We start from the raw sequence: 14,813 nt of genomic DNA, 5'->3' as shown, positions 1-14,813 counted from the left end.
AGAGACTTCTTTCTTTTTTGAATTTTTATCTTAACTATAAAAGTGTAAAGTGTATTCTGAGTTTGTATGTGGAGGAAGTTCTAGGGATCAGACTCAGGACCTTGCACATGTTCTGTTTTTCATGAGGTAAATGCTGCTACTCTTTCAAATTTTTATCTTTATTATTTTCCCTTTTAAATAGTTATTTGTTTTCATTTTACATATGTAAGTGTTCACCTGCATGTATGTATAAGCATCACATGAGTGCCTAGTGTTTGTGGAAGCCAGAAGGGGGTGTTGAGTCCCCTGTAACTAGAGTTAGAGATGGTTTGAGCCATCATGTGCATGTTAGGAACCAAATCTAGGTCCACTGCAAGTTCAGCAAGTGCTCTTAACTTCTTATGCGCCCCTCCAGCTCCTGTGTTAATTTTACTAAGCCACATTTAGTTTGTGTTTTATAGAACTAACAACTTTAAAGTAGCTTGGAATGTAGCTCAGGTGGAGTGCTTATCTGCACAAAACCCTGGGCACAGTCTCAGTACCACACCCATGTGGTGTGGTGTGCACACCTGTCATCCTAGCACTCGGGAGGTAGAGGCAGAAGGATCACAACGTTATGGTCATCAACGTGCAAAAGCAAGTTACAGACCCGCCTGGGATACATGAGATCCTGGAAAGGGTGGGGCAGTTTTAAGACTGAGTTATTAATGGATAAACTTATTTAGGACTCATTTTGGGACTTTAGGTTTTTCTTTCTTTCTTTTTTAAGTGTTTCTTGTATTTAAAAAGTGCCAAATTTAAAGATGACAGGGATCAGTTTCATGTTTGTGGTAAACAATGTATGGAGGCTCTGTGTCTATGGTGAGGCATACTTCTAAGGTAATTGCTTAGTCTAATAGGGATTTACTGAGAGCATGCTAGACTCCAGTCCATAATATACACATCAGTTAGGCTCTCTATTGTTGAGAGCTAACTGTACAAGGAGGAAGTTAGACACAAAACTTCCTTCCAATCCGCTGATATGCTGGGAATTCGTTTAAGATGGTGGCTAAGAACTGACAGCTTGGACTCTATCAATTGAGGATAGACTCCTGGCTCTTCTGCATCCCTGTCCTCAGTTTCCCTGCCCATCATGTGCCCCTCATCAGGCTGTTACAGAGATTGAGTAGTGCGTGCAAAGCTGTTAACCTAAGTTCCTGGCACAGATTCAGTGTTCAGTAAAGGCTTGCTGCTCTGACAGGCAGTGGAGGTAGTCAGGCAGAGGAGGAGCCAGCTGTTGTGAGCTAGAGACAGAGTAAAGACACTCCTCTCGGAGGAGAGTATCCCAAACTGAGTCTTTAAAAATGGACTGGACTACTACATCAGACACAAGGAGAACATCAGCCAGAGCATGCGTGAACATTGAAGGCTGTGTGTGAGTGTTCTTCACATAGTCAGTTGGAATATCAGAAACTGATGCAGGGGTGCAAAGCAATAGCAGGGCCATGGTAGGCAAGGCACTGGACTTCCCTCTAACGTAAGGGAGATACTGAGGAGCCTAGGGGCTCTGGTAGCAGATGTTGCAGAGTGAAGATGCTTTGAGGGGATAGGGAGTATCAGAGCCTTTGATAGCTCTGTTGAAAGACAAATTGGCGTGCTGTAATAATTGGTAACATTCTTGTCCTCCTCCTCCTATATATGAATCATGCATCCAGTTCAGGGTTTCTGTTACATCCTAAGGCTCAACTCAGATTGTAAGATGCATGAAGATTCGTAAAAAGCCCTGTTCAGGATTGGCAGTCGTTCCTCTAACTCAGGCAGTTAGGACCACAAGTCTCTTCTCCTCCTCTAGGCTATGTGTGATTTCATATAGGTAAGATAGATGCATACGTACACATATACACACACACATACAAGTTACATATTATATAGGGAAAACATTTTAAACTTATATCTCATTTAGAAAAAATTTTGAAGGCCTCAAGGTAAATGAGTAGATAAAGTGAAGGCATAGATAATATTACCCAGAATTAGATGTTAAGAAAAAGGAATTTGAATGTAATATTTTATTTAACCATAACTTACATTCTTCATTTTTTCTCATTTATGAAGATTTAAAAATATCAGTCACACACAAAAAAATCAGTCACTGTTTCCTTCTTGAGAGAGCTAAACGGAGAGAAAGCATGAAATATTCAAATCTTGCTGCTGCTTTGTCCCATCTGTGCTTTTGTATTTCCCGTTGTGTCAGTGGACTTCCCACTTGCTGCTCTCCCCGCGGTGCAGGCTAGGGGAAGACTCGCACCCATTTAGTGGGCTTTTTAAAGATAAATGAAAGTGGTAAATTCCTGGTTCTACACTTTATGCAGGATGACACTGTCTCTATGAGAGTGTGTGCTTGTATCCCACGTGCAGTACAGTTTGTCCACTAAAAGCATATCATTTAATGGTGACATGTTTCCTTAACAGGGAAAAAAGGATGTGACCCAGATATTCAACAACATCCTGAGAAGACAGATCGGTACCCGATGTCCCACTGTGGAGTACATCAGTTCTCACCCTCACATCCTGTCTATGCTTCTCAAAGGGTAGGTACCTGCCTTCCTCAGACACAGCTCATAAAATGTACATCCTCCTTAGCAACCTTGGGAACCACGCGGTTTGTTTTGGTGTGTGTAAGGGTAGCCTTCCAGATCTGTCCCTGAATGCCTGGAGCCCAAAGGAAGTCGCTCCTTTGTACTGTGGTCTACTCGGTGTTGTTTGTGTTTCCTGCTTCTTTCCTCTACCTTTTTTCTGTCCATGTCTCTTTCTGTTCTATTTCTTTGTCTTCCTCATCTTCCCTATTCCTAACTGCACAGGTACCATTTTCCTGCCTGCCTGATGTGAATGTCCCTTCATTGCACACACATATATGCATGCGAGCACATACATAAATATTCTAGTTCTGCAACTTAAACAGTAGGGGTCAGCATTCTTACAGTGCTAACATTTGTCCTGATGGGGGTAAAGTATGTATGTGGGGATTCAGTAGATGCTGCTGTTTTTATACAGAGCTGTAAAGGTGGGGGTGGGGGGGAGGCACTGAATTCAGGCTAAGAAAATAGAATCCTTGATTATTGCTTTTTATGTTTACTCACATGAGTCTTGAGCATATTGAGGCTACTGTGAATCCTAAAGCCTGGTGGTCCAGGTGCCCTGAGGCATGCACACAGCATGATGGTCCTCCTCCCCTGTGCTGCCTTTCCGCTCCATATCTCAAGCCAACACGGATCATTTACTGGGTAATATTCCTGTTTCCAGTGCTGTGGGCCACATGAAGTCTGTTTCACTTGTGTCACCTTCCTCCCGTGTCAACTTATAAATATTTAATTGTGTTAAAGTGATGTATAATGCAATCTGGAAAATCAGCTCTATCAATGAACAGGAGCTCTTTGCTTCTTCCCCGTCCTTCAGTCTCAATCCCAATGATAGTCATTCTTTTTTATTTGTTGAATTACAAAAAAATCACTCATCTTTAAATACATATATGAATTTATGTATGTGAAAAATGTATGATATAAATCATACATTTGCCTCTGCATTTTTCAACTTCTCAAATTCAAACTGCTGTTTTAGTTTTTCCGCTGCCATCGGCATTCCCTTCCCTTCCCTTGTCCCCTCAATATGCTTTATCACAGATTTTAATTTTATTACTAATCACATTGAGGTCATTTGCCTGTCTGGTTACTATGAAGTGTTGAGCAAAGAAGTATACTGTGATGGCTTTGTGGCTGGTGCAAAGTAATGTTTTCTAGAGATTCTTCTCTTAGCTCTGGGAGAAATGTGCTTGTATCTTCTCCTGGGTGGAGAACAGTTAGATCTTACAGCAGATGAACCCACAGTGGAGTGACCCGCACAAGACACGTGCCGCCTGATATTGCAGGGCAGCGCCTTCTCTACCACTGCTTCCTGCGATCACTCTTTCATTGCTTTCTCCGCCCACAAGCAGGTGCAAACTATATGAAGGAGTTTGTGTGCACACAGAGTGGCAGGAAGGGTGCGCTGAGCTGGAAGGGCAGAGAGCAGGTTAACAGGAGCCGTCCGGACCCACCAGGGAGCTGGGGCGTCATTCTGTGGCCTCCTTGGGACTATATCTGGCGGGTTCTGGTGGCAGCATGAAAAATGGCTTGGATGGTAGTGGAGATTGAGACCAAAATCAGAGCCATACTTTAGTGATGATGTGGTAATAAACAAGGAAGATACTTCAAAAACAATTTCACTTTTTTCTGATTCAAAGGCAACAACCTGTTTATTTGGAAACATGAAACATCTTGGAAGTGTTTAATAAAATTTTTAAAAAAAGGAGTGTTTTCCATAATCTCTTCCAATAACACCGTTGGTAACCATTCGGAGGCTGCCTCTCTGGATTTTCTTCTCTCCTGATGTTACTCACTTTGGGTTTGTTGCTTCACATTCTGTCGTGTAGGTCCATACTTGCTCAGGACCAGGCTGCAGCCGTGTCGTCACTCACCGCACGCAGTGCCCAGCACCACCCTGTGGACTAGCTGCCACTCTCATCATTTGTTGGGAGTAAGGATATTGCTTAAGGCTAGGAAACTTTACAGTAAGACAGGACATTGTAAATCCAGATTTGATTAAGTCCTTTATGTTCTCTAAGCATTAGTATGTCCCAGGGAAGATTTGATGGTCATCAATTCAAAGAACACAGCTTTTACCTCAAAGTAAAAAAGATATTCTGGAGCCAAATTTGAATGACTCTTAGGAGGAGCCCACCAGAGAAGACTGCTCACACATAGTCTATAACCAGTCTGTCCCACCCAGTTGGGACTCCGCTCAGGTATTTGGGACCTTAGTGTAGCCATCCATGGGCAGTTAGAGAAAGGGGCTTTTAAAGGCAAAAGACCACTTGGCAGCTGCAGGGGGTTGTTTTGCTTAAAAACAAGCAGTTTGACAGAAGCTAAGATAAGCAGTTAGCTGGAGGGGGAGGTTTGCAGCACAGGCAGGTATTCCACACAAGCCAAGATAAGTTAGCCAGGCCATCCTGACCCTGGGTTCCTAGAATAGAGTTACGTAATTTTCCAGGGAGCTTCTGGTAAAGGAGATCAAATCAAATTCTAGTCAAACCTAGAAGGGCCTTAGCAAGAATATAAGATGGAACGATCTCTGCATTGACTTACCCTGTCATGTGTAAATGGCCCAGAAAGCATGAAGCTAGGTTCTCTCAGTTTCATGCTACTGCATGGAAACAATTCATGACTTTTTAAAATAGTAGCAGAGCAAAGAAAATCATAAAAAATGTATTGATGGATACTTCAGAACAGGTAGAGCAAGATGGAGAGATCTCTCCTATAGACGCAAAAATGCTACCTGATGGCATCCTTAGCTTCTAGGTTGATGGAAGCTAGTGGTCTGCCAAGTTAATAGATTAAAAAAGGGTTTTATCTATTAGTCACAAGCTGTTCTGGCACAGAGGCGGCCAGGGAAATAGCTATTTAGGGAGCTAACTAAATCTGTACTATAGACGCGTTTCCACATCGCTGCTGTTCTGATGAGTCAGTTTCTTTCCAGGAATTGTCATTCTCAGATGTTGTGGGAGAGGGAATTAATGTTGGTGCTTCTGAGGACAGAGACAGTATCTGGAGTGGCTCTGCTCTGTCCACGGTAGGAACACTTGACAATTAGCCCTCTGTTAAAGCTGAGCATTTTTATTTTTACTGTTAGCTCTTGTAAAGGTCCTTGAAAACTTAGGCTATAACTTGGTTGGTTCACTTATACATCCAACAGTGGCATTATTTAGGGGCACAATAACGACATGCTACATTGAACATAAGGAATGTCACACAGGAAGAGATTGATACTTGTATAACGAGAAGAATCACGTGGATGCTATGCATAAGGAGCTCACATTTTATGAAAAAGACTTTTGAAAGGACCATTTCATTCTAAATTATTTTCTCTCCTGGCTGAGACAGATGGCTCTCCAAAGTCATTACACTTCTCTCAGTATTTCATTAAAAACAATCACGGCTACTAGATGTTCTATATAATGTTAAAGCCACACATATCTCCCTAGATCTTTTTTTCTTAAGTTCACTGCAAAAATTTGCTACCATCTACAATAGTAACAAATGCAAGAGTCTGTGCACCTGTCACTAGCTGCCACTATTTAGCTTGGTGGATACCGTCTCTCCTCACCCACCCCTTGTTATTTGGGGTATTTTAATGCAAACCCATGAACACCGCAATAAACGTCTCAATAACAATTTCCTATAACTACTGGGTACTTAAAAATTAATAAAAATTCTACAACAGCCATCACCCGGCTAACACTCAATTTCCCCCTGTTGTTCACATACTGAAATAAGTACCCTAGCAAGGTCTACTTAAAACATGGGATTGTGATTTTTCTTAGCCAAAAATGTTTAAGTCCCCCTCACTCAGCACCCCGTCCACCCACATCTTCCTGTGCCGTGTTGAGAAGCGAGTTGTCCCACACGACGCCCTCTGTTGTGGAATGTCACGCTGCATGTAAATTGTTCAGGGGATCCAGCACAGGGGTGGCTAGGCAGGTGGAAATGCTTCCTGTACAAGCCTGATCGTAAATCTGCAACCCACAGTGGGAGTAGAGAACCCACTCCTGAAGGTTTTCTTTGGCCTCTATGCGTGGCACATGTAGTACTATCCCCCAATAATAGTAAGTACGTTTTTCAAATAATAGTAAAAAGAAGTCTTTCCCTTAGTACCTGTTTCTAGGCCAGCATTTATGTTTAAAAGCTCGATTAGCTTCAGATTGAACCTTTGCTTGGGAAGTAGTAGTTTGTAGATAGGTCCGTGCAGTCAGCACTCCGTCCCATCAGGAGCCGTCCCTTCAGGGTGCTGAGCTGAGTACTAGGCTCAGATGGCAGCATCTAAACAACGGTAAGGCTTCCTGTCACCCTTCATTGAACCGTTTTATCAGCCAGTGATAAGTAGTGTCGATTTAGTCATTTTGTTAGGGGTCACAGAAAGCTAATTTTCAAGACTAGTCATTCATTGACTAGAGAATAATTAATAATATTTTCATCCACTGTAACTTATTCTCAAGTAGAAATTATCTCAGAGAAGCAGAATAAATGCTTATTTTTATTATCAGCTTGGAGAATAAATAGGCTATTGTCCTGAAAACCTCCAATGGTGTCCAGTGGGTTTCTTCCTCCCTCCCTCCCTCTCCATATCTGTCTGTCTCCATCTCCTCTCACACACAAACATACCTCTCTGCTTTCTTATTATATAATATTCCCATGTACCTTAGTTATTGTGCACAATTTTCTTAACATTCAATTAACTGGCCTTTCTGGACACAGTCTTTTGAGCTCACTAAAATATTTTGAGTTTCTGATCCAAGCAAGCCCAGCTTCCGTCTCCTGACTCGGGCCTGCATTCTGGTGCTTTTGGCGAGGAAGTTCTCAGAGAAAGTAGTCTAGATTCCAGATTCTTATTCACACTGAATTGTTACTGCTCTTAACCTTTCATAGTAGACGAAGTTGGTTCATTATTTTGAAATTATGCAAATGTTTCTAGATTAGAAACAGACCTTCTTGACTGTTGACTGTATCAAGTCTTTGGTAATGGCATTTATGAGACATTTTCCAAGGGCTGTCACATGGCATTGTTTGTTCCCAACAGTAACAACAAGTCATTTTCCCTTATATAATACAGTCTTTGTTCTTGAGATGTTCTTACACAAGATCTTTCTTCTGGCACTTTGTATTTAGTGATCGTTGAACTCATTACCAGTTGAAACATTTGCTCTTTTCCCTTTTTTTTTTTTTTTTTTTTTTTTTTTTTGGTAAATAATGCTTTTTATTTATTCTTTAAAATTGTTTTGCATATGTATACACATATATATATACTTTTATTGATTTAATTCTTGCCTTTCTTTTCTGGCATTAATAACCCCATAATATAAGAATAAATCACACCCTGAGTCCAGTTAGTGCTGTCCACATGTACATGGGTGTGGGGCTACCCACTGAGGTTTGGGCAGACTAGCAGTAACCATCACCTGCTAATAGCTCCTCTGCCAAGGGTTGGGCCTCCAAGTAGAGTTTTTACTGGCTTGATTGTATGCAGGTCTTATGCAGATAACCACTGGTCTTGTGAATTGATGTGTCCTGCAGCCATGCCATGTCTGGACGTCTGCACTTCATAGCTCTCCTGTCACATCTTATATTCTCTCTGGCCCTCTCACTGTGTTACCTGAACCTCTGATGGAGGATGACGTGTTAATACAGATTATCCAACCAGAACTGAACACTTACAATTAATCTATCTGTACTTGACACTCTGACCAGATGTGAGACTTTACATTCACTGCTGTACATTGCAAAAAGTGGCTTCTCTAACTGAAGTTGAGAGCAACACAAATATGTGGATGTAAACAAACATTTAGAAGGCTGTTTAGCAACATGACCAATTAATAGCAACAACAAGTGTCTCCTGTAGAGCCTATGATCTCCCTGGCCATAGGCTTTTGATGAGTTTTACAGTACTAGTCATTGGAATCCCATAGTGGAGCAGGTAAGATTTGCTCCATCATACCGCTGCTGTACCAGTGGGCACATCTTGCCAGCCCTTGGCATTATAATATACAAGATTGGGTGGTAGGTGAGACTGTTGACGCCTTTTCTCCTGTAGCAGCCTTCACGCGCTGTGTAAGCTAGCCAGCAGGGAGAGAGTTTCCTGGTCATTCAAGGTTACTTTCTGCAGAGATATTTACTCTTACAGTTTGTTTTCAGTAAGTTTTAAAAGAACTTCTGATATGCTGCTATTTTTGAATGAGCATACACATGTGTGCCTTTTCATACTGATACAGATAGATAGGATTCATTACTGCATTGTCTAAACTATAAATCAGGAAAAATAGGATTCAATTTTATAAAATAGTAGTTCATTTTCCCTGGTGATCTGTCCCCAGCTAGCTATTGCGGGAAACATAGCCAGAAGGCTTATCTAGGAGTAGAACAGATTAGGTAGGATAAAGACTAATTCTGAAACTTGAGACAGGCCTAGCATATGAGACATTTCTTTATATAGTAAGCAATAACTTACCGAGTCAGGATTGTCAGGTTGAAATGGTGTGCGTGTTACAGATCCCATAAAGGGTACTGAGGAAAAATAGAAATTTCCCAAACATCCCATAGTATTCCTAGCTTTAAGAAGTTGCTGTGTCAGAGAATGACATTTCCCACTGTTGGGGACAAACTGCTGGCATGAATTGATAAGTGTTCTCCCCAGTGGGGTACTTTGTACATGTTCTCGCTTCTCTAAAATAAACCATCGGTGCATCACAGATGGTTCCAATAAACTTCATGAAATGGAAGGAAAAATAGAACTAATTATACCCCAGACTTGGAGTGGAAACTTTTTATAGACGGTCTCAGCTTGGAATGCCGCTCGGAATGAGAGGTGTTGGGGGGGGGCACGATTCCGCCTCTGTACAAGCCAGAGTTTGACTCTCACTAGAGTTCTCTAGTGTTGGTGGGTTCTGTTTGCGCTTGAGATTCACTGGATTCATCATACGCTTACACTGAAAAAGCATGCTGGGACATAGATGGCCACGGGGGGCTGGGAAGAATAGAGAGGGTACGATGTAAAAAGATGTGTGAGACACGTCCCCAGAAACTAAGCTGTTTGAAAGGAAGTGGTACCACTTACTGCTACTGACTTCTACAGTGGGGCATGCTACACGAAAGTGCTGATGTGAGGTTAGGGACAGCTATGTGCGAGTGCAAAGGAGGGAGAGTAGGAAAGATGGGCACTGAACTAGCGGTGAAAGATGTGTTAGTGGTGCTAAGTGTCTGAGGAGCATCCCATCCAAGAGAACGGCATCCTCTAGGGATACAAGGACTGAGATGGGAGGTGAAACTGGAGGCCTGAAGGCCCACAGGTGTCTTAACCAGTGAGCACAGAGCTTAATTAGTCCTAGACACTGTGTTTATCTGTTCTCTGGGCCAGCAGGTCTCAACCTGTGCATTGCAACACTTTTGAGGGTCATATAGCAGATATCCTGCATATCAGATATTCACATTATTATTCATAACAACAAAATATATTTATGAAGTAGCAACAAAATATTTTTTATGGTTGGGGGTCACTACAACACAAGGAACTATATTAAAGAGTCACAGCATTAGGAAATTTGTGAGAGCCACTGCATTAAGCCAGTAGCCTTTATTTTATAGCCTCTGTTTTATTTCATTTTACTTTTGAGACAGGTTTCTCTGTGTAGCACTGGCTGTCCTGAAACTTGCTCTGTAGACCAGGTGAGCCTTGAACTCGGAGATCAACCTGTCTCTGCATGCGCTACCGCCACCAGGATATTTTATAGTCTCTTTAATAGTCTTATTTATAAAAGGTTAAGTATAATTGGTATATTTTCTGTGACATTTAAGAAAATAGGCCCCTCTTTACATCTTTAATAACATTCAGATATTATATTTAACATTGTGAATTCCAGTAGACTGATCTCCAAATTCCATTCATAAAAGAGATTGCTAACAAATTGGCGTTCCTTATAGTATGAAGACAATCATGTCTGTCTGAAAAATATTGGCATTCTGTGCTGTTGTAAGCTGACAAGGGAATACTAAAATAATACTGAGTAGTGGTTATCATTTAGCATAACTAAAAATAAGTCAGTACCACCCTGAACTTTCTTTGCTATTTCACCTGCTCTTTTGTAAACTTAAATATTATAAAGTAGCCTACTTCCTAAAGTGACGTAAAGAGATTTTTACTTTTGTATCTGAATTTCTTACAAATAATAAAGAGTAGGTTGTTTTTTATCATTTAATAGCCTATTATCACTAGTAGTTGGTGGGTTTTCATAAACTGTTTTGACATTGTAGTTTTTATATTTAATTATCGTCATGTGCATGCAGGTATCTGTGTATGTGAATGTGCACATTGGGGCAGCCAAACATGTTGGATTTCCCCTGGAGCTGCCCGGTGGTTGCGAGCCATCTGACAGGAATGCTGGGAGCCAAATTCCAGGTCCTTTGCAAGTGCAGTATATGCTCTTAACCACTGAGCCATCTCCCTAGCCTCCATCTTGAAGTTTTGTTGAAGAATTATTTATTTAGTTTTCATTTTTAGACATTTGATTTTTTTCATTTATTGAAGATGTAGTCTTTTGTCACAAAATTAATGTATGTCAATTACTTTAAAAGTTTTTAAGTAAAATTTATATTATAAAAACACTTACAAATAAATAAAAAAATCAATGCCAAAGCAAAGCAGACCCAAAATGTATATACAATGTAATGAGCTTATATACAGTTAGAAGTAGTACTCACAACGGAAGTTGTAAAGCTCACATTACACTTGTACTTTCTGTATCAAGTACGTTTTATGCACTTAATCCACCACCCAAACCAAAACAGTCGTGGCAAAGTTAGAGCTAGAAGAACAGCGAGCTATATATCCCCTTTCAAAATGTGCAGTAATTTGAAAGATGATCCTTTTCCTTTGTGTGGAGGATGTCACACTGTGTGTCCTCAAAGAACATTGCACTAGAATGCCTTTTCAAGAACTGAGAAGTCTAGAGTTACTTTCCTCAGTAGGCCTGGTACTGACACCACAAACTGAGCCCTGTATTTAATTGAAATGAAGGTGACCAGTCTGCTTAAATCCATGGTAGAATCTTTCAATTCTGCTTCTCTATGGTCTATAGCTGCAGCTGCCTTTGCTCTGTCTCCCTGAACTTCCCACAAAGGTGTCTGCTGCGTCACTCAATACAGGAATTGTCTTATTTGGACTGTTTCCCATTTTCTTGAAATGATATCATACAGCGGACTCTAACTCGGCCATGAGTTCATTCCGATGCTGAGTCTGACGTTCGCACGACTTGTTGCTTGGGAATGGAGCAGGTCTGGTGTGCCAGCCTTCCTCCGCTCCTGCAGTAGACGCCCCCTTCCTCTAGCACGCCTTACCATGAGCCGTTCTTCCACCTCATGATGGCAGTGAGCCAGTTCGTAGGCAGTCCTCTACTGCCCGTCCGCTGCGTTCACATCATTTTATATATACTTCTCTTGCGTCTTTTTCTTTAATTCAAGATGACGAGAGGCCATCACGGCTTAGCTGCTAGCCATCTCCAAACTAAGGCTGACGGTCAGCTGCAGTGTCTTAACGTCTTCACTAGCTTGTTTCTCTATCGGTTTATGCATGGTACCTCCATCCACCCCACTGAGCTAAAAGCACAGGAATTATTCTCAAATCTTCAGCTTGGATTTATTCCTCACTAGCCCTACCTGCAGTATCCCCGAGTCTGGCTGGCTTTCCCGTCAGACAGTGTCAGTATCTGCCTACGCTTGTGTAGCAGACGACCGTTATTGTTCTCGCCTTCACCTGCTCCCCGGCATCCACTCTAGCCACCCATCTACTCTTTATTCCCAAGTAACCAGGGTCATTATGTTGTTGTTGTTTTTGTTGGTGCTGGGACTCGAACCCAGGGCCTCTAGCATGCTGGACAGTGTTCTATCACTGGGCCACCCCTACCCCCAGAGCCATCTATTTAAAACATAAGTTAGGATGTGTTAATTTCTTATTTTAAATTCTCTATCACAGTGAAGCCAACCGCCTCCCTTGACCCTGCCCTGCCCTCCTGTCACGCCTGCTCACTGCTTCCTCCAACTCTCCATGCTGCCCACATTTCCTCTTCTCTGATTCCCCAAGCTTGATTTTTCCTTGAAGCTTCTGCCTTTTTCCTTCAGTCTAAATAAAGAGTACCCACTAATACTCTCTCTCACACACATATGTAAGAGTCACTCTAGATTGCTCATCTTACTGCCTCTGTTTTCATGGCACTTCAAAATATAGAAAATGACCTTTTACATTGTTTCTACTCTGCCTCTTCCTCCCAACAAACACACTGTCACTGAAATGCTAAGGCTGCAATGATGGTGACCTTTCCTTGTTTGCTCTTGTGTCCCCAACATCTGGAGTGGTGCCCAGCACATGGCCGTCGGTGGGTTGAATGAATGGTGTTTGAATGAACTGTGACAAACGGTGTCTGTGTTTCTGTTCTCAGAACTGAGCTGGCTCTTTTGATGCCATTGATGGCTTTTGTTAATGGGCTAACTGTTCTGTTTCTCTCTTGTTTGTGCTTTAGCTATGAAGCCCCACAGATTGCCTTACGCTGTGGGATTATGCTAAGAGAATGCATTCGCCATGAACCGCTTGCCAAAATCGTCCTCTTCTCTAGTCAGTTCAGAGATTTCTTCAAGTATGTGGAGCTGTCCACATTTGACATCGCTTCGGATGCCTTTGCTACTTTCAAGGTAATTTTTTTCCCTAAATCAGAAGGTTATATGGTTCAAGTGAGCTGACCTCTAAGGAAGCACATCTGCTCCATAAGCCTGAATGTAGCCCCCTGTCCTTGAGCCTTGGAGTTTCATTTTCCTCCTCCTGGAAGTGGGGGTCACCAGCATGTGGATTCATCAGAATTGTCAATAACACATTTTTTTAAAGCGCTTAATACTGACACTGTGAAGAACTTTGCCCTGTCAAACCAGATGGTTAGGAAATAGGTTGAAAGAATTCACTTTAGTATTTTTTTTTCTTTAAAATTCTTTAAAATTCCACTTGTGTTTATTTTATATTCTCCTACTCTTTCCTTTTTGGGCAGGGTGCATGCTAGCGGTTTTACAGGGGTTTTGCCCACTCTGTGTTATGATCTACAGTGAATTAACAACTATGTATGTTTAAGCATGTGCATGTGATATCCCTCAGTCTCAGTGTATGATCTCTGTGCATATGAACTTGAGGGTGTGTTGATGTGTATGTCATACACTCAAGTACAGATGTATGTGAGAAACAGACGAGACACATCGTTCATCACCTTCTATTGTGTGCAGCGGAATTCTACCCCTTTGTATTATATTTCCCTTTTTCTTTTTTTTTTTAAAGAATATTTTTATTTATGATGTATACAGTGTTCTGCCTGCATGTACACCTGCATGCCAGAAGAGGACATTAGATCCCATTACAGATGGTTGTGAGCCACCATGTGGTTGCTGGGAATTGAACTCAGGACCTTTGGAAGAGCAGCCAGTGCTCTTCACACTGAGCCATCTCTCCAGCCCCTTCCTTTTTCTTTTAGTTAGTTTCCGTTTATTTTGCCCATTTGACCAGAAGGTTCTGTGTCTAGCAGAACCCATCCTGATTCTTCTGTCTGTGGGAATACAGAGCTGACAAAACCTTTCCAGGCAGCAGTGATCTGCCACGTGCTGTTCAGCTGCCCAGGGGAAACAGTCCTCACAGTCATGGCTGACTAGTGTAGCAGGTAGAGAGCCTCTCAGGTGCACAGTTCACAGTATCTGCTGCAGCTCTCGCTGAGCATGGAAAGTTCCACAAGCTGCTGGGGTATAGGGAGGGTCCATGTACCCACTTAGAGATTGGCCCAGTTGCCGTGTAACAGCTTACTGTCTCCTGGTGCCCAAACACAGGGGCTCGTTAGACGACATCTCAGCCAGGCTAGGAATGGAGCGCTCGTAGAGCATTTCCCTGCTCAAAAACTCCAGGACAGTCCTCAGTGCTCTGCTCCACTAAGAAACGTCATGCCGCTGACAGACAGGAGAGTGAATAAATGAGGTAGGGGCTGGTGAGATGGCCCACTGCAGCCCTGACAACCTAAATGCCATCCCCAGAACAAAGCCATATAAAAAGCCAAGCGAGGTAGCGTGCGTTTGTGATTGCACCACCTCTGTGGTGAGGTGAGACACAAGGGTAGGAAAGTCACCCAGAAGCTTGAGGGCCCGTTCGCCTGGAGTATGCAGTTCCGTGGCAGAAACAAGAGAGAAGCTGCTCAAAACAGA

The 14,813-nt window shown here is 42.2% G+C and overlaps 1 protein-coding gene across 3 annotated transcripts in view; it reads left to right on the top strand.

The window, feature by feature from the left end:
- Positions 1-14,813, top strand: part of CAB39L (calcium binding protein 39 like) — a 107,685-nt gene that overhangs the window by 59,552 nt on the left and 33,320 nt on the right. For all 3 annotated transcript variants that reach the window (XM_084767743.1, XM_084767742.1, XM_084767744.1), the window contains 2 exons: positions 2,428-2,546; positions 13,109-13,277. In XM_084767743.1, coding sequence (XP_084623869.1) covers positions 2,428-2,546; positions 13,109-13,277 — 288 coding nt within the window. The remainder of the gene's footprint in view (positions 1-2,427; positions 2,547-13,108; positions 13,278-14,813) is intronic.

The sequence above is a fragment of the Acomys minous genome (genome assembly GCF_964271855.1).
Source record: "Acomys minous genome assembly, chromosome: 18".
NCBI lineage: Eukaryota > Metazoa > Chordata > Mammalia > Rodentia > Muridae > Acomys > Acomys minous.
Note: the sequence above shows the minus strand (reverse complement) of the source record. Positions and strands in the feature narration are given on the sequence as shown.